This window comes from Schistocerca nitens, chromosome 10 (genome assembly GCF_023898315.1).
Source record: "Schistocerca nitens isolate TAMUIC-IGC-003100 chromosome 10, iqSchNite1.1, whole genome shotgun sequence".
NCBI lineage: Eukaryota > Metazoa > Arthropoda > Insecta > Orthoptera > Acrididae > Schistocerca > Schistocerca nitens.
This window is the reverse complement of record NC_064623.1, coordinates 23,551,029-23,576,878: the sequence shown is the minus strand read 5'-3', so window position 1 is coordinate 23,576,878 and position 25,850 is coordinate 23,551,029. Positions and strand designations below refer to the sequence as shown.

At 39.6% G+C, this 25,850-nt stretch overlaps 1 protein-coding gene across 1 annotated transcript in view; it reads right to left on the bottom strand.

Annotated features, from left to right (window-relative positions):
* Positions 1–25,850, bottom strand: part of LOC126210309 (peroxidase-like) — a 126,571-nt gene that overhangs the window by 72,377 nt on the left and 28,344 nt on the right. The window contains exon 4 of the mRNA XM_049939505.1: positions 5,864–6,069. Within this exon, the coding sequence (XP_049795462.1) occupies positions 5,864–6,069 (206 nt within the window). The remainder of the gene's footprint in view (positions 1–5,863; positions 6,070–25,850) is intronic.

The window sequence follows — 25,850 nt, the reverse complement described above, 5'->3', positions numbered from 1 at the left end:
ATAAGTTGTCTGTTTTCATCAAGCAGTGTATAAAATATGTGGTTGGCTTCCAAATGTGAAATGAAACATATTTTGTAAATACAATAACTGGGAGTGTAGAAAGAGGATGAAAATTAAGTGGACTGATAAGAAATGAGAAAGTTTTCCACAGATTTGGTAGGAAGAGAAACATGTGGAAAATATTGATAAGAAGAATGGACAGATTGGTAGGGTGTGTGTTAAGACATCCAGGAATGGCTTCAGTGGTACTTGAGGAAGCTGTAGTGGATAAAAACCGCAGGTGAAGACAGAGACTGGAATTATAATATCGAGGAATGTGTAATGGAGGATAATGGGTGAAAATGCTTTTCTAAGGTGAAGAGGTTGACACAGGAGAGTGTTGGGATGCATTAAACCAATCAGAAAATTGATGCTAAAAAGAGTTTCTGGTAAAAACATGTATTTTGGATATCCTCATTTAACACAGATGATTACAATTTTGCTGTAATACAATAACAGACCTGTTGAGTGAGTGTCTCACTTCCATTATCTTGGTCATAATGTAACTTAAAGTGCTGATACTGATATTGACTGTGGACTGAGTAAGTACCAAGTCATAGGTGGAATAGTCCAAAGTACATTATCTAAGAGCTCAAGATAAGAGAAAAGAATGAAGTTTTATAAAGTGCTGGTTGGCTGAGGTAGTTTAGCTGTATGGCTAAGAGGCATGAGTGATGAGTGATAAAACCCTTAGATATTGGAACCAGAAATGAGATTCTGGAGATCTATGAAAGGCTGCATGAGACTAGATACATTTAAAAATGATTATGTGCAGACAGGACTGAATATTTTGGAAATATATGATGGAATCAATGAAACTAAAGAAAGATGGCTCTAGCACTGAAACAGAATGCAAGAAAGAAGAATGCCAAAAGTTTTTTTATCATACAGACTGGATGGTAAAGGAGATGAAGAAAACACTGTCAACACTTTGTCTGTGGCTGGGACAAGCAAATCAGCTAGTTCCTGGAAGAACAAAAAGGAGAAGAAGAAGAAAGATTTCTGAAACGTCAAGGGAGATGAGATCAATGAAGATGCGAAATCTAGTTCCATTTGCAATAATACAACTCCTAACATGATCATCATTTTTTCCTCTTTTTTGGTCTATATTCCACATATAATACATATAGAACATAAGTATGAAATCTCCAAACTCTTATCCATTCTGTAATTTTTCAAAACTTCATTATTCAGTGTATATTTACAGGCTGCTGACAATAATGGTATAAATAATTTATTGAGAAACATTTCATTTGAAGAAATATTGTGTGCAGGGGTATCATACAGTATGCAGAGTTCTAAGTCAGTCAGTAGGTAGCGAGCATTCAAGGCACACAATCACTATGTTGTCTGTGACTGAGTCCTTTGCCAGCAATCAATAAGTACAGACACTGTCTAATGTTCCATGTCAGCAACTATTGGGTCCAAGTACCCATCTTATGAAATTCTATATTAATCAGGCACTCAGTTATTGAGTAATACCTAACTTAACTGTACAATTCCGCGGCAGCTGTCTATAGTTGAACTATACAAATACAGTCGTTTACTGATCTTCTGAATCAAAGAAGTAAGAACTAATAGTCAGCTGACTATCATCATGAGTGACAATCTTGACAAACATACATAAATGTGAGAAGCTATTCTCTCAGTTTTATGTGAAAGTATTTAATAAAGTCACTTCAGAATTCTTTCAGTCAATGAATGAACACCGAAGAGAAGAAAAAGATTGTTGAGGAATACATTTTGCAGACCATCAACCTTAGAGACATAGTGACACAAAATGGTGTCAGTGAAGCAATGTTCACAAAGGTTGAACTGACAGTGTGAATAACTATTGTGACAAATGAAAATGTGTGCCAACCTTGGACTTCGAAAACACATTTCCTGTCTACTGCGAGTTGTTGCTGCAATTGTTATGTGATCAGGAAATGGCTCTCGACCTGTTGTAGACTTCAGTTGTCACTGGTTTTCCCTCCAATTACTTCTAAACAATACAACAAGAAATGTGCACATGAAGTGTGCTGTAATGGCGCTTCTGGTGAAAGAAATTTGCTGGAGAATCATATCTTACCTTGTCACAATGGTTTCCACTGCCTGATAAAACAAATTTGAAGCATCCAAAAGGGGAGTAGGACATGAAATGTGGCTTCATGGCTTTAGAAGGTATGTAATTTTATTTAACTGATTACAAACTTGAGTCAGATTTACAAAGAACTTTTCAGTGCTAGAGCATCTATCAGTATGATGTTGCACCCTCTTTGGCTTGGATGCATTCATTGTTTTGGTTGGAAAGGCTGTCACAAAGCCATAGCAGCCTCTGCTGAGGTAAGCTGTCCCACAACTATTGTACCTAGTCTGCGATATTGTGAATACTTGCTCTGGGATAGAGTTGACAGACAAGCTCATCCCATACATGTTCTATCAGGGGCAGATCTTGGGATCTTGCTGGCATAGGAGTGTCTCAACATGTTGCAGAAACTTCATGGAGTCATGTGCAGTGTGTGGGCAAGCCCTGTTCTGCTGAAAAACTGCACTGCGATGCTGTTGCATGAGAGGTAAATCTTGGGAATGCAGGATGTCAGTGACACGCCATTGTGTCATCATATCTATCTCGCTCACTAAATGACGACGTTCCCTGCTTTCTCCCTACATTGGTCGTCCATGGTGTCGACATACTGGCTGAAAAATAGGGGGTGGATGTGCAACTACTGTCTACTGTAAATGATGTAGCCAACAGATGCACAGTTGTGTTTCCAGTCTTTTACTTTTACTGTTTACAACCCCCCAATAATACACAGCTATACGGTCAGTGCACTATTGTTTAACCTTCGATAAGGCTCATTAATATATTGCAGGCAAACATCCACATAATGCTACAATAGTTTACTGTTGAATATCTATGAGCAGTAAAAACCTAACCACATAATTCACGTGTTCTTGAAGAATAGGAGGGTGCGTATGGAGCAGACACTGTCATCGTCTTAACGCACGGTCTAACTGTGTAACACTTATTTCACAGTTAAGTTGAAGCATTGTTGTTGTTCTAACCAACACAGGTTCCTCGTTTGAAATTTGGCTGTGGACTGACTGTCTCAGGACTAAAATTTGGGACCTTAAATATTCTCACTATAATAGGGGATGAAACTACACATTGTTCAAATTTTAGTTTACAGAAATTACAATTAAAACTTAACTCATTAAATTAACTGAATACATCGAAACATTGGTTCTTTTTAGCAGTTTCTTCCACTGCAAGAGTTAGGCTGAATTATTTGTTTAAATCATGAAATTAACAAATATAAGTACACAAACAATACTTTGGACAAAACTGTTAATTACTTTGGAATTAATTATGGGCTGGCTTTGCTAACATGTTTTTGAATACAGCCAAATGGATACTTCAAGATTACTAGCATTTTGTCTTCCAAATGTTTATAATTGGTACAGAATTTTTATTTGTTTATATGTCAGCAATAGAATTTAAGTTACGAAACAATTACTGATTTCTCCCTATAATGAAAGATAGTAACTAGGAATAGCCAAAATGAATTAGAAAGTCAATAACAAACATGAAAATAAGCACAAAATTAGATCTTGTGCTATATTTTTAAAACTGAGGGCCAGCCTTTCTCTTTCATGAAAGTGCAGATTACACTCATGTATGCTAACGGTAATTAGGTAAAAATGAAAAACGGATTTAAGGAGACAGATAGCAACACAAGATGGGAAGTAAAAATATCCCAGCCTGCTTCATCACAACATGAGTATGTGGTGTCTCAGTGTCCTTCACAGCAACATTCAGTGCTGTTCACATCCTTTACGTATCCTGTCAAGCCCGCTAACAACACTTAATGGGAACAACATTAACGCGTGTCGCTGACCGTCCTATCTGCTACAGAGCGATGCAGCTTTCATCATTTACATACTGACTGACAGTGTGTACGTGAAAGAAGTTGCGCTGATACCTGACTGTGTCTTCTGGATCTACAATTTGACCTTGTAGGATTACATCATCAACAAATGTAGGCTTGATGTAGAACATGTCAAAAACAGGGAACATCCACTGTAACTTATTTTATAAGAAGAAATCATTTTGATTACACCCTCTGACACCACTGATTACAAAGAACAATACATACTAAATAAATTTAATAGGTATTCTTTCACACTGTAAATTTCCTTTTTCAGCAGATAGTCTTTAGCTTCTTTGTAAAGCTAGTTTCATGTTTATTATCAAAGGTTTTTGGTGGACCTTTGAATAACTCAGTATCTGAGTACCGAGGTGCTGCTTTGAGGACCGACAGTCAGTGGACTGTGCCTCGTATCTCATTCTTCCTCCGTGTGTTTTGGGTGTGTTCACTAGCTACCACTCTGAACTATATCTTCACACAAAACAACAAACAAACATCATCCAAACAGGCCTTGAAGGACATCATGTCATTCTCAGCTCTTAGGTGTCACGAGATGCAGATATGGAGGGGCATGTGATCAGCACGCCACTACCCCAGCTGTTGTCAGTTTTTGTGACCGGTGTCACTACTCCTCAATCAACTAGCTCGTCGATTGGCCTCAGGAGGGCTCAGGGCACCCCACTTGCCGACAACACTCGACAGAGCCGGACGGTGGCCCGTCCGAATGCTAGCCGACCCTGACAGCGCTTAACTTCGGTGATCTGACGGGAACCGGTGTTACCACTGTAGCACGGCCATTGGCATATCTTGACACAGCCGTATACAGTCATGAGTAAAGTAGCCTCTGGCTGTGGGATGGTTTTACAGTTATAAAACCTTCTGACAGCCAGAGGCTATTTTATTTGTAATTAACAATCTGAATTATCTTTTCTGAAATTTGTTATTGTTTTATAACTATTCACAAAGACATAAATGCTGAGATACCTAGATTTTCAAACCGGTTTCAGTATCTTTCAGAAATTTTCCTTCTCAAAATGATTCTAAATATTTTGTTCATTTTTAATTAGCAGCCTTTACAGAAATATATCCTCATCTTTCAGACTGTTCCACATTTTGGTCACTGCTCAGTTTTGTGATGTCACCTGCATAGAATATTGTTATCTATTTCTCACCACCACCTATAACATTTACAAACAGATTAAAATGCTCTTCAGGTTTATTTACTAAAGGCTGGCCATAGAACTGAAGATGGTCACTGATGACCAAAACTTGTTATGATTGTGTCATAAGAATTGCTTGTATCAAAAATTAAGATGAAAAGTGGCACTCCATATTAGATGGCTTTGGTTTTTGGCTAGTATCAAATTAAATGAATTTAAATGAAATATATGGAGCCAGTGGGGAAGAACTCACTGAAGAAGTAATTAAATGAGGTGGCATCATTGCAAACCATTCGGAAATGTTAAACCTACAATTTAGTGAACATGTCATAACAAATGCAAGCAACTGATGCCCTACAGTTCAGTACATGAGTTAATTTGTTGAAGATAACTATAGTAATCATGGTGCATCACAAAATCCATTCCTTCCAGTGGTGGTATCCCCACATATCCTATGATAGAATCTCTAGTTGCAGTGTACAGAAGACAAAACAGGAATGATCAGTGACAATTGAAAGCTCAAGTCATACACGTAGGTATGCCCAGAAAACCTGTCGGTTAAGCTAATTGCTCACGATAACGAATAAATCACAGTATGGCAGAAACTTTCATTTGTTATCGCATATTCATGCAAATGTTCCATGAGCCATGAGCCAATTATTATTCAACTGCATGGGTATGCAGTGCTTAAAGCTTCAGTTCAGGATATCAGAAAAAAAACAGTGCTATCTATTTGTGCATTAAATTTCTTACCATCATGGAACACTGGTTGCATGAGACGTGAGTATGCAGTGTCCAGCATTCCCCACATTGGATATTCCAGATTGTTACATGATCCATTATGTGTTCTGTAGATACTGGAAGCATTGCACCTTGGTGTTTGTAGAACATGAGATGGGTCTGCAGGAACTTTTATAGAAGTCAGCAAGTCTCCCATGGAATCTGGATGTATGTTAAATCTGTGAAAAAAATTGTAGTCCAAGTGAGTTAAACCCTGTAGTATCTTCAAAATTTATGACAGATTCATCTAACTTATTATGATATACTAATTGTTCCGTTTTACCTTTAGATGCAGTGAGTGATTCAGATGCTGTAAAAGTCATGTTCAGTTTTGCTTTGCACCCCTTCAGCATGTGTTCAGTTTTAACTTCTACTTGAAATATTCTCAGATTAAAACAGAAATTTTTACTTACATTTCTACCAAAATATTTGTAAATGTGATCTGTATAGGCTGATCAGTCACAACATTATGACCACTGATCTACTAGCAATGTAAACCCATCCAGGTGATGGCAGTGTCACCTGGTGAGGAATGACTGTCAGTCAGACAAACACATGGTGCATGCAGTATCAGTGAGTGTGCTGTCCATATGTAGAATGGGGAAGGTGCGTGGTCTGTCTGAGTTTAACTGAAGGCAGATTGTGGTGGCCCAGAGACTTGGCACAAACATTTTAGAAACTGCACAACTTGTTGGGTGTTTGAGGAGAGCTGCGGTTAAATGTCTTCAACACATGACAAGACTAAGGTGAAACCATGTCCAGATGTCATGGGATTGGGCAGCCACCTCTCATTACAGATGTCGGATGTCATAGGCTGGGCAGACTTGCATTCAGGACAGACAGTGAACTGTGGCAGAACTAACATCACACTTTAATGATGGGCAGAGTACAAGTGTGTCTAAACATAGAGTGCACCAAACACTCTTAATGATGGGCCTCCTCAGCCGACGACCCAGTGTTAACGCAACCCAATGTGAACATCACAATGTCGCCAACTATAAGTGAAATGGGCACGTGACTATCAGAATGGGCAAGTGACTATCAGCACCAGATGTTGGCACAATAGCAGAGCATTGCATGGTCTGATCAATCCTGATACCATCTTCATCATGCCAACGGGAGGGCACAAATCCGTCGTCCCCCAGGGGAACTGCTCCTTGACACCTATACTGCGGGACAGAGGTGAGCTGGTGGCAACTCCATTATGCTCTGGCGAACATTCACGGGGACATTCATGGGTCTAGTGGAGCTCGTGCAAGGTGCTATGATGGCCAAGGAGTATTGTACATGGAAGACCGTGGCTGATGATCATGTTTTCCAACAGCAGTGGCATTTTTCAACAAGATAATGTGCCATGTCCCAAGGCCAGGAGAGTGATGGAGTGGTTCAACGAACACTGTGGCAAGTTCCACTTGATAAGCTGGCCCCCCAGTTAGCCTGATCTGAACCCTACTGAACACATTTGGGATGTGATTGCATGCGGTGTCAGAGCACATGTCTCCCTTTCCTGGAATTTATGGAAATGGAAATTAGGTGACTTGTGTGTGCAGATGTGGTGCCACCTCACCTCCCCGCCCTCCCCCCCCCCCCCCCCCTATTGACCCTATTGCTTCCATACCATTATTGTGTTTATACCACACAATTGACCAAGAATTGTGAAAGCAAAGCAAAGTCTGCCAGGCTTGTCAACAGCTCCTTTCATTTACAAAGTAAATGTAGCATTGCTAATCAAAACATCCTAGAAAGTGATAAGGTAATATGGTATTCTTGACTGGGCCACAATAATGCAAGAGACATGATCTTTGTGCTCAAAAATGAGCATGTAACAGGTAGGAAATTCAATAGCAAGTTGATTTCTCAAAATCCACTTGGTTTGAAGGCATAATCATGTTCATTCCTTTCACAAGATGACATGAAAAGTCAAATAAACACCTGTAATTAATCCATTATTATGTCTGTTAACCAGTGATGAAAACACTTCAAGCTGGTGCAAGACTTTGTGGCTTCCATAGATGATCAGAGAAGATGTAATCATGTGTTCTTCCTTCTTTACAAGGAAGAGGTTTCTAACAAGTTAATCAAATTCAGGATGATGGCAGAAAATCTGACTGGTCTTAAGATTAAGTCCAGTAAGTCAGATATGATAAGGAGTAGCCCAATGAGACAATGGTTTCAATCCTCAGAGTGGTAGGCACACAACAACATGGCAAAATAATATTGCAGAACAGAATAAGCATACCTTAGGCCTTGGTCAAAACAATTCCCTGCATTTCAATTGAATCAGGACTACCATCAGCATTTTGGACTGAGACCATCAACAATGCACACAACATCCAAGCTCATTGCTTAACATAAAGGCTTAGCTAATGGAGTGCCATGTGAAAAGTGCTTGAAGATAATGCCATATGAGAAGTAGAGGAAGAGTATCTTAACACATCTCATCTTTGCAAATTTGGTTGTTGTCATACAGGACAAATTCACAAAGAAAGAAAAATTCAGACCTAATGTTAAACATCGAATTTTTGTAGGCTATTCTGACCACACTAAAGTCTATTGAGTGTGGGTATAAAAGGATCACAGAATACCCATTTCAACAGAATCCAAGTTCAGCCATGAACCGAGGCAGATTTTTGTGGCTTTCCATAAAGGAAACACAGGTCAACACCAAGTAGGAGGCATCAAACTTGGGAGGAAAATTCAGGGACCTTCCAAGCATCAAAAATTGGAGCCACCAGCTGGTGGAGCACAATTCTACATAGGGAACATGGTTATCACTGAAACAACTGGTTTTCAGTTAGAATGGTCTTTTTCATCTCTGGGTTAACCTGAATGTTACAACCGCTAAAAATAACTAGTTATTGAAAGAATCAGTTTTTTATTGGTGTTATTTGCAGTAATAAACATAGACACTGAACAAACATTGAAAAATTCCAAGACCTCCTCAGACCTCTGCATCATACATTTCAAGACATGTAGAATCAAAATATCAAATAAAATAGATAAATAAAAAAACTTAAGGCTTTCAGGGCAGTGAGGAGGCTTTTGTGTGTGTGTGTGTGTGTGTGTGTGTGTGTGTGTGTGTGTATCTGACAGTGTAGAATTGCACTGCAGAGAGTCTTGTATTTTGTAATACTTTTGATCTTCTGTCTTTAAGGCTGCTTAGGAGCTTTTGAGGCTGGACTGTGCCTGAACTCTGTTTAGGTTTCGTATTTCTTAATACATTTTTGAGAACAGTCACTAAGTGGACAATAAGGTTTACTGTATGTACTTGTTTCCAGAAACCTCGTTTGCGGCTTTTTTGAAAGATATTAAAATATCCAGTATTTCTGACAAAAATTCAATGCAGTTCAATATTTCTAGACTAGGTGCGGTGTCATAATGGAAAACAATAGATACCTGAAGACATCAGTGAGAAATTGCCACATAGACCAGGTGGGGGCAGGTCTTTCGCACTGCACATGCATGCGTACCGTGCCAAACAGTGACAGGCACATTATTGTATCACCAGTGCTGTACCATTTCTTATATTGTGTGTTTGTTGCTCATTTCTATCTGTCAGCATTGTTATTTAAATAGTAGTGATAGCTTTCTGAGTGTAAGACCACTGGCTAATGGAGAAGAAGTTTAAATTAATGGTGTCAACTTCACTGCAGATATAGCTGAGACTAACATCAACAATACACTAAATGGGCCAGATCATTGTAAGTGGTCCAAATTCATATACAACGAGGTCTGATCAGTAGTCACAGAAATACTTGGGACGTTGTTGGAAGGTCAGCAAGTAATGAAGTAATTGCCTGTGGAACCAATATGTGAAAAAGCACTGTAATGATGATTCCTTATTTTGGAGAAAAGCAAGAACAGTAGGATTCAACCTACATTGGGAAATTATTTTTATTGACATGTTTGTCCCAGTTGCAATGACTGAGTCATTTGGGCTACTCGTGGTTCTGCCAGTCAAACATGGTCATCTCACAACTGGAAACGCCTGCTGCTGTACTTAATTGTGACACTGACACAGAAGTATTCGTGGAACAGCTGGAATTACTGGTTGAAGCCTTGCAAAGTATGACACACATTGAGAAAGATGATTATATCATCAAGAACGCTACACTCCCACTGTAAAAAATCAGGTAATTAAATTCATAAATTGAGAAAGTAATTTATGGATTTTGCCAGCAGGATCCATGCAGCATGCCAATACAAGTTGAATGCAACTCTAAAATCAATGATTGCAATAAACAAATGCTGCTATGTATATTTATATGGACAGTCAACAACAAAAATCTAGTACTTCACATATTTAGGTGGACATCAGAAATGCTTCATTGGACCTCGACAGGGCAAATCAAATCAATGATGAGCCGTCTTTCACATTTAATGGTGAGGACCTTGGGAGAATGAGATACTATCTGGGTATCAAGGCCAATCAATCAGATGATGAAGTAGCTGTGTTATGTAATTCTTAAATCAACTCAAAATTATTGAATGCAAGGCAGTGAGGACTTGTAACAGTTGGGGATAGTCTGAAAGAATTGGCGAAATCCTACTGGTGGCATATTAACCATCTAACTTTACCTGATTCCCTAAATGACACTTGCTTGGCAGATTTCAGATGTGCCTAGCAGTTCATGATCATGGTGGTAGGAAAATTTCTCCCTTACCACAAGAGAAATTTTCCTACCACCACGATCATGAAGTGCTAGGCTTCTCATCATACTGCAGGTGTTTCTGCCAAAAGTTGGTGTATGAATATAATGGGACAGGTACTAACAAGAAACAGTTGCAGTAGATTTTAGTGTAATTCAGGTATCTTCTTCAAGAACATTTCAGGCAACATTTTCTTTATGAGAGTCACTAACCACATTACTAAACTGTAAGTGGAAATAATACTGTCACACATGAGAAAATAATTAAACTAAAAAAAAATTACAGGAATCAAGAAGTTCACTTACTCCAGCCTGTGGAATGTTAAAACAGAATGACAAGACTGCATTATTCAAATTAATTAGCATGCTTGTGTAGAAAACAAAGAAAATGCTTCTGATTTCCAAAATGAACCAGGGGAAAAACTGCAAAGAGCTTTGCAAGACAGCACATGGTTGTCCAGCAGCTCATAGTGTCAACCTCAGGCATGACCTTGTCTCTGCTGGTGTCCATGGATCCCACATTCTCACAACTTAATAGCCAGGCTGGACTATGCAAGTCTGACTCAGAGCAATCGAGAATAGAGCACACTGTTATCTAACATGGTGACAGACTGCTGTGCCAATGCTGAATGAAGAATGCATGAGAAACTGAAATTGAGTGATAAATAAATGAGACATGACTGAGCAATGACTGTGGAAGAGTGTTGTGTCTCTGGCCATTGTATAGCCTGACAGTGGGACTCCATGGCTTAAAACATAGTCCGCATTGCCAACACTACAGGGAAGCTGCACTGACTTTCCCCATGTTACATCTTTACTGTGGGTGCAAGGGCTTTCTGAGCTTTAGGGTTGTCTCTCTCTACATGGCACTAATGTGAGGACACACTGGCAAATGCCTCCTTCTGCGACCGCATGAGCTATGAAAAAAATTTGAACAGAACACCCAAAACAATAATGGAAATATTAATAAAAATAATTGATGGTAAGAAATGAAATGATCATATGGCAGTGAAGTCCGATAGTCCCCATCTGGAGAAGTTCAGCTGCCAAGTTGCAAATCTTTTCAGTTGGCACAATGGGTGACTTGCGTGTCAGTGATGATGAAACAATGATGAGGACAACACAACATCCAGACCCTGAGAAGAGAAAATCTCCAATCCGGCTGGGAATCGTACCTGGGCCCAATGCATGGCAGTCATATGCTCTGACCACTCAGCTAAGGGAGTGGACAGTAATTTATGTTAATCACATATTTATTCTGACAGCACTGTCTGCTCATTATATCATTCCACAAGACATTGGCACTTTCAAAATTTTGTGCATAAATAATTTACTGGGAGAAATTTGCAAATTAATTGAAGATCTGAAATAAAAAATGGTCTAAGTGCTGAAATCATAAACGTGAAGAAAATGTGCTTTACGTATACTAGGCAGTAATAGTCATAATTGCACTATTAATGTGTTTTATTTGAATGCTAAGCATAGTACTGATTTAGTTTACAAAGGAAATTACAAACATTGTATTGTTATAGTATGAAAAATTTACTGAAAGTGGAAATGCAATGAAAAGCTCTAAATGCCATATTTTAATAGTCAGCAAAAGGATTGCAAAAGTTAATTTTGCTTTTGTAAAATTATATATGATCATGATGCGGCTTGTAACATCCAGGGCAAATATTTGCATTTTCTTGATGTCATATACTCTTATACCTTTTCTCATGATGCAGCTTGTAACATCCAGGGCAAATATTTGCATTTTCTTGATGTCATATACTCTTATACCTTTTCTCAAAATAGGGATACCTTCCCAGGCCTCAATTTCATTTAAGGTTCCGTTGGTCTTAACTACATGAGGCTTATGTTTGTCCCACCATAGCCACTGCACTTTGGATATGTTTTTATTTGCTGTGTTTATATTACAATCTGCAGCTTTCTTGAAATCTAAGGAGTCAGATGCATTCATGTTATTGACGACAAATGACTTTATGTGTCTTGATTGCTGTTCATGTCCTTCATATCTTCTAAAACAATATATCTGGTAACTCAAGAATAACAGTCTGTCCAGTTATGTTGTAGTTTAGCAACCAATAATGATACTTACATTATGTGTTAGAGAGCTTATGCAAGAATATAGTTACAACTTTCATCATTTTCTTTGTGCCTTTATCCTGCTGCAACGTGGGGTCAGTCTTGTTACTATGGATTTGGTGATTTTAGTGGCCGAAGGTGGCTGGATGCCCCTCCTGTCGCCACCCCAAACACCCCGGGGATGGAATTAGTGCACCCCTGCAGCTGTCTGCATCTAGTGTAAGCCATAAAATAGTGTGAACGTTTTCAAATGTCTGCAAGTCGAGTAACTGAGGTGGAACGGGGGGACCAGCCAAGTATTCACCTAGTGGGATGTGGAAAACTGCCTAAAAACCACATCTAGGCTGGCCTGCATATCGGCCCTCATCATTAATCTGCTGGGTGGATTTGGTCAGGTGCCGGCACGCCTACCCGAGTCCAGGAACCGGCACATTAGTGCTCTCGGCTATCCTGGTGAGTCAAAAATATAGTTATAACTTTAACTTATTTATTAATTTTTCTGCTTTTTCCTTATCGCTGCCACAGTACTTTCTCCTTTAATTTGTCATTTGTTTTCACTCACAATACTACAGACAACTGCTGCCTGCACTTTTTCATCTAACAGTAAGGAGGAAGCACATGGAGCATAGCTGTTTAATAGATTAACTGCAGTGGCTATTAAACTACATACCATCTGTTGATTGCATTTGCTTCTACATGGTCATTCATGGCAGTTTGACCTTGTTATACATTATTGGGCTTGGCATGTAGATCTCATTTCACATAAAACCTCACTTATTTGGCACTTAGAGATTTTTTTTTATTTCAAGTCTTCAATTTTATGTATTTCTTTACTGTGTTTGTAATCAACCCACAATTGTAGTCATTTGATTTGCAATTTCATCAGGTATTAGAATGTGTGACTGAAGTTTAAGGGAATTGATTTACAGCATGCTGTCTCTTTCTTTGTATGGTGTAGATAACAGTCTGCTTCGTCTTGCCAACATTAGTGTGAATCACTCTGAAAAAGTCTACGATCTGCAGACTCCACCGGAAAATGGAGGCAAGTAGGATTCTATAGCTCGTAATATATTAGGTTCTGGTCAGGACTGAATATTGCAGCCTGTTCCAACATCTATGTGCCAATAGCAACATAAGTGGTTACTATTACACTGCCTGGCATAAAAAATGAAATACCCGGAAGACATGGTCAGATGCCAATATAATTTCATAAACATACAAACAACTGGTGGATGTATAAATGATGGGAGTTGCAGTTCTCTGTGACAGGTGGAATAGCTACCAGGGTATTTTAATATTGTTTGTGTTTAGGGTTGTTACTAGCCTGGTAGGGTATGTGAGGGGAGTGAACAGTGTCAGATTTTGAGTGATCACTGTGAAGGACATGTACTCCTGTGAGACAGATTAATCAGCATGTGAAGAGTTCAAAATGGACCTCACTCTGGTTGACCACTTAGTCAACTAGACAAAATGTGCAATAACTAGATTTGTGGGGCATTTGCATGTAACAGTGGCCCAATGCTGGACTGCACGGGAATGTGGGAACACGGAAACAGGCATGCTCGTCATCGACGTTCTGACAGGCCGTATTCGATCGTCGTGAGGGAGGGTCACCTTACTGTGCGTCAAACACGTCGTACCCCTTCGCATCAGCACCTGGCATCCGAGAACGAGTAAAATATACTCCCACAGCATGGGTTGGAGCCAGCAGCAGCCTGATTAGGGAATTACCATTCCATGCATAGGCTGCTGATATCTCTATGTTTGGAGGGATACCATGACTGGAAAATATGGACTGCTGGTAAACGGCACTGCACTGTGTTCAGTGATGAGTGGAAGTTACGTACTACCCCGTATGGCCGTTATCAGCGATTATGGAGTAGATGTGGACAGAGACCCCATTCTTCATTTCGGAGTACTAGTGTCTTTGTGTTGGGTGCTTCTTTATAAATTTGACTCGGATTTGGAATCACTGAAATAATGTCAGACACACTCTCAGCCAGTGAAGTTTCATTTTGTTCCATCCTCCTCTTCTGGGTGCTTCATTGTTTATGTCATTGTAAGTTAATACATTCACCCAACTTTCTTAAATCACAACACTCCACAGACCTTGTAATGTGTAGCCACTACTATTTCCCAGAGTGGTTCTGTCAATAGCTGTGCCTATTTTGGTGTGGTGATGCACAAGCCACTCGTTCGCCAACTGACGAGGCAGGTGGCAGCTGACACCTCACTGAGAACTCTGCTCTCGCTCTCACTTATAACCCGTGCTGGCTGCCACAGCCCAGACAGCCTACTGTCTGGCTTTGCCGTACCACGTGCCCTGCCACTATACAGATTTGTCATCTACAGACAGCCTTTTTGTTCAGCTAGCGACGAGTGACCTGTTCTCAGCTCATTTTCAGTAGATTTAACAAATTGCAATTAGTTCAATGAAAAACCACATAAAGTTGCAAATTTCACTTTTTTTGTTCACTCGATGATTCGTTTTGGGCCAGAACCCATTTTCAAATCGTCCTACAGAGCAGGAAACCAAATTTACACTCGTGTACAATACAGGCATTACTATTTTTTTTAAGAACATGTCAAAAAAGCAGAACATATTGTTTCAAGATTTACATAACATAGTCAAAAATGGTATTTACAAAAATGCAAAAACAATGTCAATAATGTGCAAATGAATGGTTAAAATTTGGTAATACCTGTATTGCACATAAGAGTAAATTTGGTTTTCTGCCCTGCAGGATGATCTGAAAATGGATCCCGACCCAAAGCCCACCACCAAGTGAATAAACAAAAGTGAAATTTGCTGGTTTTTGGTTGTAGGCCTATTGGTTTATGGAAGTTGCTGACTCACAGCCATTCCATCATGCTCGAAGTTCAAAAAGTGCAATTAACTTCCCTAGTGGTACTTTGCACACTGTTACTATGCCTTAAAGACTGCCAAAACATGAGGCTGGCAGTGCAGAAAATATCAGTCCCAAGATACGTTTAACTACATAATTCTGCTTATTGCTACACTTACGCAAGTACCTAGATGATTATCCTTTTAACTCTAATGAAAATGTGATGACTCTTTACTGAACTACAGTACATTCACTGACATGTAACTATCACTCAATTGGTTGTTGTCTCACCAAAGGCAAACTGAAGAACATTGTTGACACAAGTGTTAGCTTTCAACATTAGTTAACATTTCTTACTTGGCGATATATATTTTCATAACTGATGACACCTATAGTTTCTCTTCCTCATTGTTAGAAATACAATCACCTTTTCAAGATCAATCTGGGTTTTAGCAAGCAATTAGCAAAAGAAATTGGAAACTGGGATAGCTATGTCTTTCTTTAATAAAGATGAAAGCTGTAAGGTATCATAACTTTTGTATTGCATCCTAAATTTGAAAAACACTGAAATACTTCCTAAACTATTGTACAGTACATTGTGAAAATGTTGAGGGGTCTGCACCCTATTCTGGGGATCTTCTCACTTGCTCCTTAAAATGGGGACTGATGACCTTAGCAGTTAAGTCCCATAGGATTTCACACCCATTTTTGCTTCTTAGAATTCCAGAGATAAAATTTACTTCAACATCTATAATGTTTCCCAGATGGATTATTCAGTATTAAAATCATTATGTCTCAACAGCATTATCTTGCAATTGACACTCAAACACTAAACAGCCACAGAACCATTAGAGGCTTTCACTGCAGGTGACTACACTCCTCTTACACTCAGGGAACTGACTGGAGCCCTGACATACATTTCTGTAGCCATTCTAGTTGACAGATCTTATACAGTGAACAATTTAAGTTGGAATCATATTGTTGTTGTAATGGTCTTCAGTCTGAAGACTGGTTTGATGCAGCTCTCCATACTAGTTTATCCTGTAAAACCCTCCTCCCTCCTCCTCTCCAAATAACTACTGTAACCTAGATCAGTTTGCACCTACTTACTGTGTCTCATTCAACAACTAGATCTCCCTCATCAATAATTCTTGCCCCCCCCCCCCCTTCCCACTTCCCTTCATTACCAAACTGATATTTCCTTGATGCCTCGGGATGTGTTCTATCAACCAACCCATTCTTTTGGATAAGCTGGGTCACAAATTTCCTTTTCCCATTATTCAGTTTAGTACATTCTCTCTAGTTATTTGATCTAATCATCTAATCTTCAGCATTCTTCTGTAACACCACATTCCAGAAGCTTCTGTTCTCTTATTGCCTGAAGTGCCTAAGATCCATGTTTACTTCCATACAAGGCTGCACCTAAGACAAGAACCTCCAAAAAAGACTTCCGAACTTTTACATGTATGTTACAAAAGATTTGTAAGAACTGCTTTCCTTGCTATAGCTATTCTGCATTTTTTATCTGCCCTGCTTTGGATATCAGCAGTTATTTTGTTGCCCAAATAGGAAAACTCATCTACTAGTTTTTATGTCTCATTTCCTAATTTAATTCTCTCAGCATATGACTACGTCCCATTTCTTTCATTTTAGTCTTATTGATATTCAACTGATGAACACTTTTAAGTGCACTATCTACTCTCCCTGACAGAATGAAAATGTCACTGGGAAGCCTCAAAGTTTTTATTTCTTCTCTCTGAACTTTAATTCCTTTTGTAAATATTTTTGTTTTCTTCACAGCTTACAAAAAGTACAGATTGAATAATTTTGGGGGTAGCCTATAAACCTATCTCACATCCTTTTCAACCACTGCTTCCTTTCCACATCTTTTGCCCCTTATAACTACAGTGTGGTTTCTCTCCAAGTTTTAAATAGCCTTTTGCTTCCTGTAAGTTATCATTCTACATTCAGAATTTCAAAGGGTGTGTTCCATTCAACACTGTTACAAGCTGTCTCTAAGTCTGCACATCTAGGATATGTAGGTTTGATTTTCTTCAACCTATTGTCTAAGACAAGTCATAGGGTCACTGCCCTAATTTTTCTGTGCCAGGCAGCACATTTCAACATACAGATAAGTCACTAATTAAGAAATTTAATAAATTACTGAAATTACAAACCTAAGAAACTTACTTGGAATGTGGTAAGCCACCACATAGTTGTACATTGTTTTAAGTTCATTACTGTGTGAAGTACCAAGCATGAAACTCAGTCTTAATAGTTTTATGAAAAGACTAGACTGTTACTGAACGCACAGTGGTGATGCTGAGCTGCAGACAGGCACAGCAAAAATACCACTAAACAAGTAACGTTTTGGACAAAAGTCCTTCTTCTGAAGTAGACAATATACAGGTTGCATAAAAAAGGATCATCTGATTTCGCATGTCTATATTTCTAAAACTAATAAACATATACATATTTTTTGATGAATGGGAAATTCAAAAAGGTTTTTTTCATACATTTTCATAGGTGTTCAATGTGACCCCCTTGAGATGCATGGCATATGTTAGTGCAGTAGTTTGGAGAGTCCCTCTCATGGTGTACAACTTTATGTGGTTGTTCCATACCCTATATTTGCACATTATGACAATTCATCTTTCCATTGAAATGGAATGTCGCCTTGCTACTAAACACTACTAAGCATGGAAGAAAAGTGTCATCTTCCCTCTTGAAAGAAGGAAGTTACAGAGGTCCACATGTTGTTGTTTATCACTTTCACAAAGAGCTTGAAGTGGCTGAATTTTGTACGGTTTCACGTGTAAATGTTGACGCAACACGTGCCAGATGGACATCGAGGGCATGTTTAGCCCTCAAGCTGCACGGTGAATGGATTTCTGTGGACTCTTTGTGAAACTATGGCAGATGCATTGGACATCTGTGTCAGACACTCAGGGATGGCCTGGTGATTTGCCTTTACACAAATAACCTGTTTCTCGGAATTGTTCATGCCATTGTCTAATGCTCTGTGCTGTAGGAGGATGCACACTGTACCTAGTATGAAAGTCACAATGAACAGTTATTACTGATCCCCATTGTGCAAAACATAGAACACAAAACACTTTCTGTTGTCTCAACAAACTCTAGAGTTTTTTCTTTCCAACAGTACATTTTTGATGCACATATCTCAAATAACCTAACAGTTATGATTTTTCAAATTCTTTTTGATACACCCAGTATACATCCATTCACACACACACACACACACACACACACACACACACACACACACACACACACACACACACACACAAGACCAGACTACAAGCAACTATGGGTGGTGGGAGAGGAAATCTGGGTGGCGGGAGCTAATGAGGAGGCTATGGCAGGGATGGGGCTCCCCTTCCCACACCACCCAGATTGCCTCTGCCACCACCCATAGTTGCTCATAGTTTGGCCTTGGCAACCAGAGACAGTGGTTGTGTGTGTGTGTGTGTGTGTGTTGTGTTTGCGTGAATGTGTTGTTTTGTCTACTTCAGAAGAAGGCCTGTTGGCCAAAAGCTTACTTGTTTAGTAGTGTCATGTTGTACCTGTATGTGAGTCAACATCTCCTCTATATGGTCAGTAGCAATCTGTCCTTTCCCTGAAATTGTCATTATTCCATCCTGCATTTTCTGTTTCATTTAATCTTAATGATTTGTGTGACGTCAAATTATTCAGTGTGAGCCCATGTGGAACAGCTTGGCTGCAATGGACACCATGATTTTTTATGTTGATGGACTGTTAAAGACCCAGTGATTATCTTTGAGAAATATTTGCAACTGTTAATCTTTTTTCATACTTTGTTTGAGTGAAGGTTTATCAGGTAGAGACATGAGCCAGTACTTCATTATGGAAGTGTTTTCTGAAAAGAACTGTCACAGTCAACACTAGGAAATGTGTGTGTAATAGCCTGGTCTTTGTTGAAATGAATTGAACTCATTAGATAAGCTGATTATTGCCCATATGTGTGTGGGTATACAATAATAAATGTGCAAGTAAGTCAACTACAAATCATTGTTGTGAAATCTGTTATGTTCAGTTTAATGACAAATACAAATAGTTCTCAACAAGAGACTGAAAAGGCTGCAAGGTTAAGATGTTACTGAGAAACTTCATTCAATAACCAAGTTAGTAACACTACAATGTCCCTGGCTGGGTGCACTGTTGACACTAGCAAATAGAGCCTTAAAGAGTTACACAATTTTTTGAGATGAATGTGTTGGATGGCTCAGCTTAGACATGTACAATGAGTAGGGTGGGAGGTCATCTGTGTCCTTGATAAAAATGGTCTTCACAAGCCACACATGAATCCTGTTGTGAAATGTCAAAATTAATTATCCATTTGCCAAGGAAACTATTATGTCATCCCCTCATTCCTATCCCATTAGCTCAGATCCTGGATATGCTCTTCCAAGTCACCCAATTACAAACAGTTGCAGTTAGTTTATTGGGCATTAAGGTTGGGTGATTTAACAGGTGAATCAAGATGTGATAGGGTAACTGAATGTTCCTAAAAAATGTATGTCTGTAGTCTTATGAACGTGACTGTTTTCATATTAGAAGAAGGGAGTGTCAAACACATATTCATCATTATGACTTGGTGACCAAGAATGTTAAAATAAACACCCTACTCCATGTTTATGGTAACCTGAATGGGTGGCCCTCAGTCATGGCACAAAAAACACCCCCAGAATATCATAAAGCCATCTCTGGCCTGAACTACAGTCTTCAAGTGCTTCAGGTGAAATGACTCATTCAGCTGTCGGTGTAGCCAACGCCGTGTATTATTTGAAACAAAGTGACTTGTGACTTGTTGGACCACACTGCACTCCTCCAAGTCACCTATGCTGCAGTTTCTGTGTTGTTTGGCTCCTTGTTCAGCTCGCAGTGTTCTCCTTTTAGATATAACACGTTTTCAGGTATGAGCTTACAGACTTTTTGTAGATCCGAATGTCTGCACCTGAAATTTAATTATCTTCAGACCACACCAGTGTAATTGTGATGGACATTGTCGCTGATACAGTCTTGCTTACTCTGAGGTGACAAAAGTCATGGGATTCTTCCTAACATCATGTCAGACCTCCTCTGCCCAGTGTAGTGCAAGAAGTCGATGTAGCACGGATTCGACATGTCGTCAGAAGTTCTCTGCAGAACTATTGAGCCATGCTGCTCCTATAGCTGTTCACGATTGCAGAAGTGTTCCCAATGAAGGATTTTGTGCACAAACTGATCTGTCGATTACATCCGATAAGTGTTCGATGGGATTCGTGTCGGACAATCTGGGTTCCCAAAGTATTTGGTCAAATTGTCCAGAATGTTCTTCAAGGAATCACAGACAATTGTGGCCTGTAACATGGCATGTCGTCAACCATTAAAATTCCATCTTTATTTGGAAATGTCAAGTCCACGAATGGCTGCAAACGGTCTCCAAGTAGATGAACACAGTAATTTCCGGTCAATGATCAGTTCAGTAGAACCGAGTCCATTCCATGTACACACAAACCACACGATTATGGAGCCACCAGCAGCTTGCACAGTGCCTCCCTGGCAATTTGGGTCCATGGCTTCGCGAGTTCTGCACCACACCCGAACCCTACACTTACCTCTTACCAACTGAAATAGGGATTCATCTGACCAGGTCCAACTGAAAATGTCACGGGCCCAGGAGAGATGCTGCAGGTGATGTCGTGCTCTTAGCAGAGGCACTCGCACCGGTCATCGGCTGCCGTAGCCCGGCGACGACAAATTTCGCCTCACTGTCCTAACGACTACGTTCGTCGTACATTCCACATTGATTTTTGCAGTTAGTTAAAGCAGCGTTGCTTGTCTATTAGCACTAACAACTCTACATAAACCTTTTGTCATTTTAAGTGGAGGCTGTCGGCTACCGCTTTGTCCTTGGTCAGACGTAATGCCTGAAATTTGGTATTCTCGGCACACTCTTAACCCTGTAGATCTGCCCTTGTGCTCTTCTAGTCTCTTTTTGACAGTTCTTTTTGTAGTATCCACGTACCCCTCCCCACAACTACACGGAATTCTACAAATTCGTGGTTTTTCCAGGAGTTGGAGAGCATCCTTTGCCAATTTTAGGTTATCTTTTATCTTCGAGGTGTGTTTGTAGATTACCGCGATGTTCTGTTTTATCAAGATTTTTACCATGCGTTGAGTAACATCTGTAATGAAGACTATATGGAGAGGCCAAAGTGATTGTAAAGTACCCCAGGAATTTCAATAGGAAGGAGGAGGGTGTCAAATTGAATGACATCTGGATTGCGGTGATGTAGAAGATGTGTACCAGTCTTCCACCATAGGGTCATAGCAACAGCGAACGACAGCAGTCGACAATAGCCAATTGTGCTTGGGTATTCAAAATGTGTGATGTCACGCCACATTCAGTTGGGAGGAGCACACCACAGAACTGCAGAAATGCCTTAACAAATCTGTATTTCCAATTCGAGTGTTAGCAGACATAGGCGACATAAAAATGAAAAAGCTTGCATACTTTGCCTACTTTCTTTCCATAATGTCATTGTTGTTGTTCTGGTCTTCAGTCCTGAGACTGGTTAGATGCAGCTCTCCATGCTACTCTATCCTGTGCAAGCTTCTTCATCTCCCAGTACCTACTGCAACCTACATCCTTCTGAATATGCTTAGTGTATTGATCTCTTGGTCTCCCTCTACGATTTTTACCTTCCATGCCCTCCAGTGCTAAATTTGTGATCCCTTGATGCCTCAAAACATGTCCTACCAACCTATCCCTTCTTCTAGTCAAGTTGTGCCACAAACTTCTCTTCTCCCCAATCCTATTCAATACCTCCTCATTAGTTACGTGATCTACCCACCTTATCTTCAGCATTCTTCTGTAGCACCACATTTCGAAAGCTTCTATTCTCTTCTTGTCCAAACTGGTTATCGTCCATGTTTCACTTCCATACATGGCTACACTCCATACAAATACTTTCAGAAACGACTTCCTGACTCTTAAATCTATACTCGATGTTAACAAATTTCTCTTCTTCAGAAACGCTTTCCTTGCCATTGCCAGTCTACATTTTATATCCTCTCTACTTCAACCATCATCAGTTATTTTACTCCCTAAATAGCAAAACTCCTTTACTACTTTAAGTGTCTCATTTCCTAATCTAATCCCCTCAGCATCACCCGATTTAATTTGACTACATTCCATTATCCTCGTTTTGCTTTTGTTGATGTTCATCTTATATCCTCCTTTCAAGACACTGTCCATTCCGTTCAACTGCTCTTCCAAGTCCTTTGCTGTCTCTGACAGAATTACAATGTCATCGGCGAACCTCAAAGTTTTTACATCTTCTCCATGAATTTTAATACCTACTCCGAATTTTTCTTTTGTTTCCTTTACTGCTTGCTCAATATACAGATTGAATAACATCGGGCAGAGGCTACAACCCTGTCTCACTCCTTTCCCACCCACTGCTTCCCTTTCATGCCCCTCGACTCTTATAACTGCCATCTGGTTTCTGTACAAATTGTAAATAGCCTTTCGCTCCCTGTATTTTATCCCTGCCACCTTCAGAATTTGAAAGAGAGTATTCCAGTTAACATTGTCAAAAGCTTTCTCTAAGTCTACAAATACTAGAAACCTAGGTTTGCCTTTTCTTAATCTTTCTTCTAAGATAAGTCGTAAGGTTAGTATTGCCTCACGTGTTCCAACATTTCTACGGAATCCAAACTGATCTTCCCCGAGGTCCGTTTCTACCAGTTTTTCCATTCGTCTGTAAAGAATTCGCGTTAGTATTTTGCAGCTGTGACTTATTAAACTGATAGTTCGGTAATTTTCACATCTGTCAACACCTGCTTTCTTTGGCATTGGAATTATTATATTCTTCTTTAAGTCTAAGGCTATTTCGCCTGTCTCATACATCTTGCTCACCAGATGGTAGAATTTTGTCATGACTGGCTCTCCCAAGGCCATCAGTAGTTCTAATGGAATGTTGTCTACTTCCGGGGCCTTGTTTCGATTCAGGTCTTTCAGTGCTCTGTCAAACTCTTCACGCAGTATCTTATCTCCCATTTTATCTTCATCTACCTCCTCTTCCATTTCCATAATATTGTCCTCAAGTACATCTCCCTTTTATAAACCCTCTATATACTCCTTCCACCTTTCTGCCTTCCCTTCTTTGCTTAGAACTGGGTTGCCATCTGAGCTCTTGATATTCATACAAGTGGTTTTCTTCTCTCCAAAGGTCTCTTTAATTTTCCTGTAGGCAGTATCTATCTTACCCCTAGTGAGACAAGCCTCTACATCCTTACATTTGTCCTCTAGCCATCCCTGCTTAGCCATTTTGCACTTTCTGTCGATCTCATTTTTGAGACGTTTGTATTCCCTTTTGCCTGCTTCATTTACTGCATTTTTATATTTTCTCCTTTCATCAATTAAATTCAATATTTCTTCTGTTACCCAAGAATTTCTATTAGCCCTCGTCTTTTTACCTACTTGATCCTCTGCCTTCACTACTTCATCCCTCAGAGCTACCCATTCTTCTTCTACTGTATTTCTTTCCCCCATTCCTGTCAATTGTTCCCTTATGCTCTCCCTGAAACTCTCTACAACCTCTGGTTCTTTCAGTTTATCCAGGTCCCATCTCCTTAAATTCCCACCTTTTTGCAGTTTCTTCAGTTTCAATCTGCAGTTCATAACCAATAGATTGTGGTCAGAATCCACATCTGCCCCTGGAAATGTCTTACAATTTAAAACCTGGTTCCTAAATCTCTGTCTTACCATTATATAATCTATCTGATACCTATTAGTATCTCCAGGATTCTTCCAGGTATACAACCTTCTTTTATGATTCTTGAACCAAGTGTTAGCTATGATTAAGTTATGCTCTGTGCAAAATTCTACAAGGCGGCTTCCTCTTTCATTTCTTCCCCCCAATCCATATTCACCTACTATGTTTCCTTCTCTCCCTTTTCCTACTGACGAATTCCAGTCACCCATGACTATTAAATTTTCGTCTCCCTTCACTACCTGAATAATTTCTTTTATCTCGTCATACATTTCATCAATTTCTTCATCATCTGCAGAGCTAGTTGGCATATAAACTTGTACTACTGTAGTAGGCATGGGCTTTGTGTCTATCTTGGCCACAATAATGCATTCACTATGCTGTTTGTAGTAGCTAACCCGCACTCCTATTTTTTTTATTCATTATTAAACCTACTCCTGCATTACCGCTATTTGATTTTGTATTTATAACCCTGTAATCACCTGACCAAAAGTCTTGTTCCTCCTGCCACCGAACTTCACTAATTCCCACTATATCTAACTTTAACCTATCCATTTCACTTTTTAAATTTTCTACCCTACCTGCCCGATTAAGGGACCTGACATTCCACGCTCCGATCCGTAGAATGCCAGTTTTCTTTCTCCTGATAACGACGTCCTCTTGAGTAGTCCCCGCCTGGAGATCCAAATGGGGGACTATTTTACCTCCGGAATATTTTACCCAAGAGGACGCCACCATGATTTAATCATACAGTAAAGCTGCATGTCCTCGGGAAAAATTACGGCTGTAGTTTCCCCTTGCTTTCAGCTGTTCGCAGTACCAGCACAGCAAGGCCGTTTTGGTTAATGTTACAAGGCCAGATCAGTCAATCATCCAGACTGTTGCCCCTGCAACTACTGAAAAGGCTGCTGCCCCTCTTCAGGAACCACATGTTTGTCTGGCCTCTCAACAGATACCCCTCCGTTGTGGTTGCACCTACGGTACGGCCATCTGTATCGCTGAGGCACGCAAGCCTCCCCACCAATGGCAAGGTCCATGGTTCATGGGGAAAGCATAATGTCATATAGTATAATAATTTGGGGTAACTCTTCAAGTCAAACAAAAGTTTTCAGAGTCCAAAAGCGTGTAATACATATTATTTGTGGAGTAAATTCACGGACATCCTGTAGAAACCTCTTCAAAGAACTGGGTATACTAACTACTGCCTCTTAGTATATTTACTCCTTAATGAAATTTGTCCTAAATAATATATCTCTTTTTCCAAGAAACAGCTCAGTTCATACATACAATACCAGGAACAAAAATGATCTGCACAAGGACTTAAAAGCACTTACTTTAGTTCAAAAAGGGGTCCACTACTCAGGAACACTCATCTTAAATAATTTGCCAGTAAACATAAAAAATTTAGTTACAAATAAAGATCAGTTTAAAAGGAGCCTGAAAGACTTACTAGTGGCCAACTCCTTCTACTCCACTGCCGAATTTTTTAATAGAAACAAATGATGTATTGTATATATTCATACTACTAGTATTGTTATTTCAGCATGGATCTATGGAACGAAAAAATACTCTTATA